At 35.3% G+C, this 12,311-nt stretch overlaps 1 protein-coding gene across 1 annotated transcript in view; it reads right to left on the bottom strand.

Moving 5' to 3' along the window:
• LOC125179585 overlaps positions 1-12,311 on the bottom strand; it is a 39,569-nt gene that overhangs the window by 16,403 nt on the left and 10,855 nt on the right. The window contains exon 2 of the mRNA XM_047885707.1: positions 5,296-5,369. Within this exon, the coding sequence (XP_047741663.1) occupies positions 5,296-5,369 (74 nt within the window). The remainder of the gene's footprint in view (positions 1-5,295; positions 5,370-12,311) is intronic.

Below are 12,311 nucleotides of genomic sequence, written 5' to 3'. Positions count from 1 at the left end.
ACTGAAGAATTCATACGGCCTCCAAATAGGTGTTCAAAAATAAGCAGAAACCCAGTTAAAGTTATCTAAGGAGAATTCCGTGGACGTCGAATATGTTATTTGACACTGAGCATGGTATTTAATTGAAATTACGTGGTTACGTAGTTCATCAGGAGGATCTTGGGGGGTCGAGTTTTTGGCCTCGGAACTCGGAATTGTGTATGAATTCGATATGTTGGAATATATTATTATATACGCATGAGAAATGAATATATACGTACGTATCTATTCATCTCGTAGTTTTCAATTGATTGCTATTTTCTAATGGGAATACAATTTTTCCGTCCATAAATATCTGTAGTCAATGGGATGGATCATAAGGTTCACTACAGCCACGTAAAATGCAGCTAATTAATTATCGCCTTAATTTAACCGAACTGTAAAAGTCGACAACTGGCGCTATTCTCGTGCATTGCTCCGTTCGAGGCCGCGCAATTTTTTTCTTTGATCTCTCCATTCTTTGTCCATCGAAACAACCGAAAGGCTGAAAAAACACGTCGATAGTCTGTGTTTTCTAACCCATCAGTCAACAAGTAATTTTTTTTCTCGCTTGGTGTTCCATTTCCTGGATCTAGTTTCAGTGTAAGGCCGATATGTCCAGCAAGACGTTCACACTGGCATCATTTACAAAGATTCCTTTGATTTTTCACGTGCCAGAGCCAATGATTCGAACTTGACAAGACTCTCAGCGTCTTGGATCACTTCTTTTGATGCCTGGTTCGGATGTATTTTTTATCGATCCTCACGAGGAAAAGGCTGTCCCGAAGAAACGACTTTTTTAGTCTAAGATAGTCAACATCGAGTCACGCTGAAGAAGCGGTAAGATGTCAATGAATATTTATCAAAAGGTTCGCTGCAGAAGCTTTTGATGGTGTTCAACATGACGACTGACTAAATCATGTCAGAGGAAAAAATTAGAACTTCCCCTAGAGTTAATATGCTTTTCTTGTCGACTAAAACAAAATAATTGAATCGGCCGTTTGATGTTCTGAAGGAGTTAGAAAAAATTCACGTCTGCTGGAAAGACAACTTTCAAGGCAGGTTCGCATCCGCTTCAGTGACTTTAAACACCTTGAAACTTAGGGCCCATTTCTTGAATGGAACAATTTTTTTACTTATTTGAACATTTGCCCTATGTGACACAGACTGCTCCTGCTAATTTCTGTAAGAATCAAAGTATGTATTCATCTAGTATCTTTTACTTTTCAAATACTGTTTTTTTTTTATTCGGAAATTTTAGAGATTTTCAAGGGCATCTTTGATGACCGAGCATCATTTTAATGATACTGAGTGAAGAAAGTTTCCGTTGCTGTGCCAGCGGGTCGTTTGTGACCATCTGATGATTTTCTTTGTATGATCTTCGTGCTGACGATAACGTAAGCGTCTTTAAACGGTCACGCTGAACCAGCAATTGGGTATGATTTCGATTGGACTATTGCACCATAAAACTGGACCGATTCAAATTGGGAGATTCGTTGATCAAATGACTGTCGAGCAGATTCAAGTACCAAAAGACGTTAGAAAAGATTCATCAAACATGAGACTGCCCAGCAGATTCAGCGATCATAAACTTACAATCAAATTCATCTATCATGAGACTGTCGAGCAGATTCAGCAGTCGTATAGTTACCGAGGAGATTCAGCGGTTACGAAGCTGTCGAGCAGATTCAACAATCATAAAGCTTTCGAGCAAATTCAACAATCATAAAGCTGTCGAGCAGATTCAGCGATTGTACGACCGTTTCAGCAGTTTCGGTGAACACGAGGCTGTCGAGCAGATTCAGTAGTTGCAAACAAATTTAAAAAAGTTGTTCCCCTTTTAGGTGAATAGTAGATCCACGTTTTCGGCTTGATTAATTATTTTGACCAATGCAACGTTTATCGAAGTAATTCAGCTCAATGACCATATTAATAGCATTATTTTGGAAGAGATGTGAATCGAATGTTGTGGCTTAATTTGATTGATTATTGAGAGAAATATGGGATTCAGTGACTAGACCATAATGCCAAAACCTGCTCGATTGCCAGAAGGACAATATTTGCATCGTTGAGTGATTGTCAATGCAACACGATCACTGAAGGAGACTTCCTAGGATGGACAAATAGAAGCGCTGCGAATGCCATATTAGAGAAATGCTTCTTAGAAGTAATTTAACAAATTTCCTCCTGCTATGCATCGTAACAAAGTGCAGGTAAAGTCGTCGTGCGCTCGACTGAAAACTACGCGCAACTCGCAGCAGAAATTCAGCTCAGTCTTACTTGGCAATTCTGCCGGCAGATCGTGCAGAGTTTTGATTCTAGAGCGGTAGAATTATGATTTAGTTCTGTTACGATTAATTAAAAAGTTCGATTTTATGATGGAAATTACCCGTTTATTTCTGATCCGAAAAATATAAATGTTCATTAACATCTAAATCGAACTGTTTCTTTGTCAATGAGGCACTTGAGATAGAAATTCATACAAAAGCCTTGTTTATCGTCTAATTACTCTGTGAGTAATTACTCACTGAGGAATTAGTCTTATACATCATTTCTTGCTGTTAACCCGTTCTTCATGTTAATGTTTTAAGTAGCTTTATCCCCAACAATATAATCATACTACAACATCACTGAGAGCCACGATTTATATTTGCCATGCAATGATTTATTGAATTTCCTTATAACTTAATTCAATAATCCGATCAAACAATGAAAATTCGACAATAATAATCAAAATAATATGAATAATACAATAATTTGCTGCATACAATGAATACATACAATGCATACAACACTTCCAAAGAATCCAGTGTCTCCAATCTTACAGATGTACAATGAATTTCTCATTTAATTTTTGAATATTAAGAAAATTATTTTTCAATTTTTTCATATATAAATTTTTTTAATATATTAATTTTTTTCAAAATTATTTATTCTATTAATTTATTCATGCATTACCTCTGACTTCGCACAAGTGTGCAAAATTTCAGATCAATTAGACAGGTATAAGTGTGTCAAATATCAGTTATAAGATTTGTAGCTGACAAAAATTATTTTTTTCAATTCTTTAAATATTGAAAAAAACATTTTTTTAATTTTTAAAATTATTTATTTTGACATTTGATTCATGCATTGTCTCCAACTTTACACAAGTGTGCAAAATTTCAGATCGATAGGATAAGTAGAAGTGTGTTAAATTTTGATTACAAAATTTGTAGCAGACAGACAGACAGACAGACAAACAAACAAACAAGAAGTGAAGTTAAAGAGAAGTGTTGTAATAAAAAAAATTGACAACGTTACTTAGCCATTTGCTTTGTTTGAGTAACATTAGTATTAAATTTTGAAATTCAATCCCTTATTAGTTATGAATTTTTAACGTAGCCCTGCGCAAAAATTAGCTTGCCATTACCTTATTACAACACTTCTCTTCAACTTCACTTCTTGTCTGTTTGTTTGCTTGTTTGTCTGTCTGCTACAAATCTTGTAACCGAAATTTAACACACTTCTACTTATCCTATCGATCTGAAATTTTGCACACTTGTTTAAAGTTGAAGACAATTCATGAATCAAATGTCAAAATAAGTGATTTTAAAAATTAAAAAAAAAATTTTGCAATATTAAAAAATTTTAAAAAATAATTTTGTCAGCTACAAATCTTATAACTGATATTTGACACACTTTTACCTGTCTAATTGATCTGAAATTTCGCACACTTGTGTGAAGTCAGAGGCAATGCATAAATCAATTAACAGAATAAATAATTTTGACAAAAAAATTTATATAATAGAGAAATTTATATATATATTAAAAAAATTGAAAAATACATTTTTTTAATTTTTGAAAATTAGATGAGAAATTCATTGATTGGAGATACTGGATTCTTTGGAAGTGTTGTCTTTAAAAAGTAATTTTTAACGTATATTATTCTGATTACAAACGGACGGTTATGATATTACGATAGCTATTATCATAGGATTATAGGATTATATATGCAGGATTTCTTTCTAGGATTTCGCGTTGTTCAGCATTGACATGCACTACCATTGGAATTATCGGTTTTAAGCCCGGTGCATGAACATAATTTGCACACAAAACATTTCCATTTCTACTGCAACATAAAGTTTTAACATTAATAAGCCTTTCCTTACTTTAATATTTAGACGTTTTCTGAATCTAAATCTCTTGTCTTACATAACTTCGATTCGAATATACATAGTCAAGTCATAGATCATTATATCTTGTTGACAATTAATTATTGCAATTGCACCTTAACTTAACCAGCCTCCAACTTCCGGTTCATCTAGTTGCTACAAACTCATTGCCAACAAATACACTCGACCAGACCGCCTTAATTAAGCGCCTGCACACGCCGCTGTATTGCGCAGGCGCACGACGCTGCATTCTACAGCGCCAGGTATACAATGCTAATAAATCGACGTATGATATGTAATAAATATAAGAAAGGATATGACAATTTTTTCATTTATAATACTTGTAGCAAGTTGAAGGATGTCAAAAAAAAGTTCAGAAAATTTAGGAAGGAGATGAAATTTCTTACGGAAATTTTGAGACATCTCTCACTCGGTTCGTGGTAGATGTAACATTTTACGCTTGTAATTTTAAGGGATGATCAATACGATGCTGTGATATTTCGTAAATTCCATTAACATTGTTTATCGATAGTAAAAGAAATGAAATAAAAATTGCTTTAAACAATCGATGTAAATCAGGCATTATGCTGTAGGCTGTGTATGAGCGGGATCACTGTTATGATTTTATACAGGAACGATGTTGTAGGCCTGAATTAAATGAGGGATGTCGGCATGACTGTGTATAAGTTCAATGAAGAACGCATCCTGTGTCGACCTGCACTGTGACGGTCCTGTATTCTGCTACGCGGACGTGTTTACTGTATGAACTATGGACGATATAACATGAATAACTCGAACACTGCAACATAGTCAAACAACAGCGACGATACTATCCCATATTCGGTGATACTATCCCGTATTCTACATGCTTTGTATCTTACTTTGCTTGTCAAGTCATATTTCTTCCAAATAATCATATCATGTTTAATACAAGTGGCCAAAACTATGCTTAGTTTCTATGCAACTTAGAATAAAAATGATAATAATATTCTAAATTTACTGTTCATGAACTATATTAGATTGAAATAAAACATGAAAAATTCAATTGCAGATGGTGACGGCCAATGCCTCAAAATATATAAAACATTGCCATGCAATAAACAAACAACATCGTTGGACTCACCGCAGCACAACATTTTCTTGAAGGCTCGTCGGAACTTGACTGACAGCGCGTTGTACAGGATAGGGTTGATGGCACTGAAATGGACAAACTTTCATCATCAAAGTATCTATAAATATGGTTGACAGAAACATTTCAACACGAATGAGAGCATCGTAACGCCTGAACAAAGCATCTGGTCTCCTCCCATTGTAATAAACAAGAGGGTCGAGTTTCTAGATCCTGAAGGTTAATTTTAAGTAACAGTTTGGGTCGAATTTAACAAGAGTATGTAACAAAGAAATTCGACCCAAGTATGTATGTAAGAGTATGTAACAAGAGTTTGGGTCGAATTTCTGGTCAATGGTAGAAGGCTTATGAGCGGCCACTAATTGTGTTAATGAAATAATTAATAGATTCTAAATTGAGAAAAATTGGGACTTTCTGAAAAAGTAAATTTGGACGTGAGATAATGGGTTGGAGACGGCGTTTCGTGATCAAGAGACTGGATTGATTGATTGATTGATTGATTGATTTTTATTCACAAAGGAGCTCTAGTTACTATTCAAAAGAAAAAAAGAAAAACATTTATAAAATAATAGAGACATCCAAGTGAATGCCCATAAGCAGATAAACTTCGACTAAGATTAAAAAAGCAATGATAATACCCCTAGAATATACCGATGAAAAGCCTCGTATAGAGATTGCATAGAGAGATCTGATATAACAATAATTACTGGCTAATTTTGTCTTTTTTTTGTACATGGATTTCGTTTTAAGAAACCGTTTTGCATTCACGAAAACGCGTTTCAATTATTTCCTGGGAGAGAATTTCCAAATAGGCATTCATTATCTACTAAATTGTATTCCACTTTTAATAAATAAAATATTCCAAAAACAAAAATAATTTCTCAACGTTTCTATTTTTTCTAACATTTTTCTTCTTAATTTCAGTTAACTTTTCCTATTAATTTTCGATTATAAGTTAATAATGATAATTTTGCCGGTGTGGTACGTTTTGATTGATCACTGTAGGCTGCTCTTGAAAGTTCCATGCTAACACAGGCCTGAATTTTCTGAAGCCTTCGCCTCTTTTCGAAATTCTTGCGTGTTGTTGAGAACGGCAGCCAAACAAGAGCTCTCTTGATTGGTCCCTCTAGAGTTTTCCACTGGGCTGTCTGGTAGAAACTCGCGCAAACTTTTCGATTTGTTCCTTAGAAAAAGTTCAGACCACAATCACCACTGCGTAAGAAATACGATGCAGCCAACATACTTTATTTCAAGCCCAAGTGAATAATAAAGAAAGGTGAAAGAAACTCAACTAACTTGAGTGCACCGAGATACATCATCTTAAGTGTCTTGCGGTCGATCTTACATCACATCATCCAAGGCTCAGAGCACCTGCGCTTATTGCTGCGTTACAATTGAGGCATTTCAGGCCTCGTTTATGTAATTTAGCCTGAGGATCACGAGCCTCAACCGCATAGACTTTCATTTTTCGCACATGAAAATAAACTGTAAATTCAGCAGCCGAAATTTGGCCGCATCTTACTCACAGATAAATTGTAATAAGGAGCTTGTTGCCATGCAAGAAGATGAGTCTCACTCTCATTGCATGCATCCTATAGCACCGTAATATTAATACACTAATCTCGGAACTTCTCGAAACATTCGCTAACATATTTCAAAATTCTAGGCGGCCTAACTGCCATCTTTGCTTGTGAAATCACGGGTGATTGTGGGCAGAGAACAATGGAACGGAAACAAGCGGATTTACATTTACTGTAACTCATATAAATTAATGATGAACAATAAATATCGCTATGCTACCAGCTACTGATGGAAGCACCCACTAGTTATTGACAACTGAGACAACTAAAAAGTGAAGATAATTGGGACCGTTTAGATAAGATCTGTTTGATAATCAGTAGGATTTTAATAGAATTTTATTATTTTTTTAATAATAACTCAACTCGTTTCTCAACTTATTCTAACCTAGCTATGGAGCTAACAAAACCAAACCCCAAACGCCAGCTCAAATGTTCGCAAGAACGCGCAGTTAACAAATGACTTGAGCCAGTGGCTAATTTAAGCTTCCGTCCAGACAGAAATTGCCAAACTTGCCAGTGCGGCGCAACGGTGAAAAATGAAAGTAAGAACTCGAGATTTCGGCAACGCGTGGCTCGGTGAGGGAAGCTCTAAAATTAGGAAAGCAACGCTGACAAATTTCAAGGAACGCCTTAATGGTAAAGTGAATGTTACTATGAATGATGTAAAGTAAGATTTAATCGAAATTGCGCTAAATTCATTTAAAAATTACATTAGGTTTGTTCTTTCAGCATTCCAGCTGAACTACAAATTAATTTTAGGTAAATTTTTCTATTGAATCTTAAATGCAACGGGAGCGGGTGCTGAGAAATTCATGCGTAACTTAATGCTAATTCAACGAGAATGAATTACCTTCGTCTCTGGTGAGTAGCATGAAACTTTCTCTTCATGCTACTCCTTCTAATCTTGTGAATATAAAAATTTAGTTAAACTTAGAATGTATGTATTTTCTCGATTAACTTCACCATCGTGCTACACTGCTGAAATATATTATTATATATAATCATTCAAGATTTTTCTTTTATATATCAACTTTTACATTGCAATGAAGTGTTGTTGCAAATTTCCCACTACTATCTGTCAGACCGCAAATATTAAGCAGGACCGGCTCTGATGTGGACGTTGAATTGGTTACAGCTGTCAGATACGATGCCGATCCCGACTTACAAACTGACACTGGTTCCTTTCTTGTGGATTTTGACTCAGACGCCAGGGTGAGTTGCGTGCGATAGTGGTGGAATTTTAATTTGATTACTTGGTGAAATATCGTGATATGTGTGATTATAATTTGTCATGTGTAGGTATTTACTTTGGTTTTTCTGTTGTAGGATCGTGCGTTATTCTCAGACCTCCATGCATTAGCTCTCTCCTCGCCTTTTGCTCTCCGCGCATTTTAGCTCTGTCCGAATTCCATTTGTTAATTCGCTTAGGAATTATGTCGCATCTCTGTAAAATCGTTAGTTTTGATTTGTTTTGATTCAATTTGCTGTTTATTATTAATACATTGAATTAAGCTTCTTGTTTGGGTTATCTATCCGTTCAGTCCAAGCTCATGCCAATCAAACCAATAGGGAAGTTGCATTTAATTTCCGGTCACTGGTGGACGTGGCAATTAAGACCATCCGAACTTTTGAGGTGACGCAATTGGCTATTCGGAATTTAAGACTAGTTCGTCACACACATGAATTGATTATCATCTATGGACGACTTGTGCCATGCAGTAATCTTGAGTACAAATTAACGACGTTTAAGCTCGATTTTCAAGTCTAATTTCATATGATAGCAGAATTAAATATTGCATTTTCATCTGTGATATATATTCAATTTATTGGAGCCCTCACCAAGTGATAATCAAAACATCATTTAATCAGATATAATAATTTAGTAAGGAAAACGCAAGGCGCATAGTAACTAATTAGTTTGTCTAATGCATTCAAATATCCTGGAATGTATTCAAGCAAATGCGCCTAAACTTGCAGCCTAACTTTATCACATAATTCCAAATGTTCAAGAGGCTATTCTCGTTCCAATTCAGACTGAACTTTTAGACACAAAAGCTTAACCTGAATTTACGGCCAGGCAGTAACTAAGATTTCTCGAATAATATTTGAGAATGAAGCCCTTGTATCGGAGTTAATAAGGAATTACGAGGTTTCCCGACACATTAAAAAGTTAGGAACTAAATTTGGAGCAAGTTGAGACGCTGCGAGTAATTGCGCCGGTGAGACGCAAAGCTTCTTTCGTTTGAACATGCAAAACTTTACCAGTCAAATTATGAGTAATGCGTTCGATTTTAATGAATAGTTAACTTTAATTAGTTTCATGGTAGAATGTGTTCATTCCGAGATTTAGGAATTAGTTAAGGATACGTCGTCCACGGCCACGCAGCAAACGTCGCCCACAAGCGAGAGTGCAGAATAATTTTGAGGCTTGATCGGGCTCGAACCAACGACTCACTGCTCCAATCACGATGAGCTTGATATTAATTCAAACTAAGCAAGGATCTGAAATGAAATTCTCGCTATTTTTAGAATTCCATTCACTTGGACTGAAGTGTATTTTAACTGAGGGAAATGCTAAAATTCGATGTATTTTTTTACTAACCCACAAAATAATTGATACATTTTTCAGAGCCTAATTTCTGGCGAATAATTAAAGACTTAGAAATTTCACCACATAAAACGAAGACATTTTATTTTCCACCAATCATCCACCATAATAAGTACATAGAACATTCAGAAATAATTTTTAATGAGGTATGAACTTAAACTCGCTCAAGCGAAATCTCAGCTTATAACTCAAAGATCTACCAACGCTGCTCCTCAGAAGGCCGTGATTGTGGTGCTTCGTTCGTTGCTTTGAAGACCTTGCCATGCGACCGAAATTGACGCTCTTGTGATCTTACCGAGCACTTAATATCTCGAAATTATTGAAGCAATTACGCACTAATTGCTTGAGGGTGGAATTAATTACGCGCTAATTTCTTGATTGAATTAAAGGAAGCAAGCAATTCAAGACTATAAAGACGCATTGGTACATTTAATCTATGCAAATTGTTTACATTGTTCCTCAATGTTTTAAATTTGATTATATCTTTATCATAACAATCGATCTTATTTCGCTAGAATACATTCAACTTAAAGTGAAAATTTCACACTAGTTATCGAAACCATTCTAAACCAATTCTGTGTTCTTAAATTTAAAGAAATCCAAATCGTAATTTTTGAAAATCGAAATCAATTTAAACACAGCGATTCTCAACACACGAGATTCAGAACATACAGCCCCGCATAGCAATCCCTCAGATGTGCCACCAGCCCGAAAGACGTTAAAATTTCAGAAAAATGCTTTCATTTTTCTCAAGAAAATATTTCATGTATATTCATGCATTGCAGAAAAACTTCATGAAAGAGAGTAATAAATTATTCTTGCTCAGAAGCAAACGAACAGAAGAGTTTGATTTAAATTTATTATGATTATTTGTCCCATGAAAATATTATCGTGACGTGTGGTAAAACAGAACTTTGAGGGAACGTTACTTGTTGAGGTAATAAGGAAACAAATTGAAAGTGAGCACAACTATATATGACCGAAATAAAAAAGCAACAAAAAAGGATAAAAACTACAATGCTCGACAGTGGAAAGCTCTGCCAAAGATGTCATATTAAAGACGGCCAACAACGGACCGCTGAATATTCATCCATAATCCTGCTTGAATCTTCAGGGACGTGAACGCATTTCTTCCGTCTCTTGTGCCATGAAAAGCAATAATGCTGGAACTGAGAAAGTTTGAAGTGTGTATACACCTCCTTGAAACTTGAGTGCAGCTATCGTTATTTGCTTGGTTGAAAACATTTCGGTATTTTTTCCATTTAAATAGTTCAAGGCTTAGATTGCTTTGCTACTAGATAAGCAGAAAACTTTATGATTCTGTTTCTTTTATAGCGTAACTCGTGTGATTTCTCTCATTGAGATAAAAAGTACGGGCCTTGAATAAATTATTGATATCATAAAAAGTATAAATACATTTTCTGTGAACAATCGAGCAATAACGCGGCAGACGCCATGATGTACGTCTTTTCACGTTCATCCGCCATCGCAACTGCTAAACAATTATTGCATTTTTTAGCCGGTTGTCACGTTTTGTTATAACCTTTTGCACTCGGGTACTTGCGTGCAGCGAGCGATTCTAAAACAAATATGCGAACTATGGACAACGGCATTCTAGGTTATTAGCCCAGTCAATCACGAAACATTTCTGCAGATGTTTGCATGCCACTCTAGAAAATAACGTGAGTAAATCTTGTAACAGGCAGGCAAGTGTCTGTCTCTTATACACATCTACCGCAAAAATTGTTTTGCTATAGTTTTAGTGCTTTGATTTTGGACTTTGGAGCCAATTACCGCAGACCAGGTCAAGAAAAGTCCTAATTTTTTCTGAAATATTGCAACTCTAATATATAATTTCAGTACCGTAGGTATGAAATCTCACAGCTCTAATGTCATGTATATTTGTTTGATTGAAAAAATCGCGCTTTGCATGTCACAAAAATCATGATATACCTATATCATTTTGTGAAATTTTCAACTTTGCAATCCACAGTACTTCAATGCTCCTGCCACAATATCCTGCAGAATGTAATAACGAGTCAATCCAAAACATTTTGTTGAAGATTGCCTACTTGTGGTCACATCAGAGTGGTCAGACTACATTATCACGCGTTCAGTTAACACTAAAGTAAAGACAAATGTTATTGTTGCTGTTTGACTGTTTTTAGGACAATATTAGAGGTTTGGGGTAACATATGCACAGGACATTAAAAATAAGTTTGCAGGTTGTAAATGGCTCTTCATGGCCAATGATGGCCAAGATATGGAATTCACAGGTCAAATAAATGGAATCATGGCTGGCAAATCCATAAAACCATGGCTTGAGAAATCCAGTTGCGGCTCACCAAGTAAATATATTCTATGCCTGACACCAACCAGACCAGTACAATTCAAGGTTTCTACTTTACAGAAGAGATCACTCTTCTCCAGACAACCACCACCGGCATTGATCAATATGGAATTTTTGTATGTTTGCAAACTATCAGAATTATCTGAAGTCTGAACCTTGATATAATTATTAAAATCCCTATGTGTTTCAAAATTTTTTAAATTTATATTATTTAAATGTATTATATACTTATATCCACCAAAATTTCATTGTTTGATGTTTCTTGTTAAGTTGTAACTTGCAATGCAAACAATATGTCAATGTGTCTCAGACTTGCCTTTTGATCCATTAATGTCATCTGACAAATTTTTTGACTCTGAATTTTAGGGAGTGAATGCATTATTATTATATATACCAGAGAATGCATTTATTGCATTATATTCTAATTTCTAGGCCCTAAAAATTGGAATATAATGCATTCTCTGTCAATAAT

This window comes from Hyalella azteca, unplaced genomic scaffold (assembly GCF_000764305.2).
Source record: "Hyalella azteca isolate HAZT.00-mixed unplaced genomic scaffold, Hazt_2.0.2 contig2815, whole genome shotgun sequence".
Lineage (NCBI taxonomy): Eukaryota > Metazoa > Arthropoda > Malacostraca > Amphipoda > Hyalellidae > Hyalella > Hyalella azteca.
This window is presented reverse-complemented; position numbering and strand designations above follow the sequence as displayed.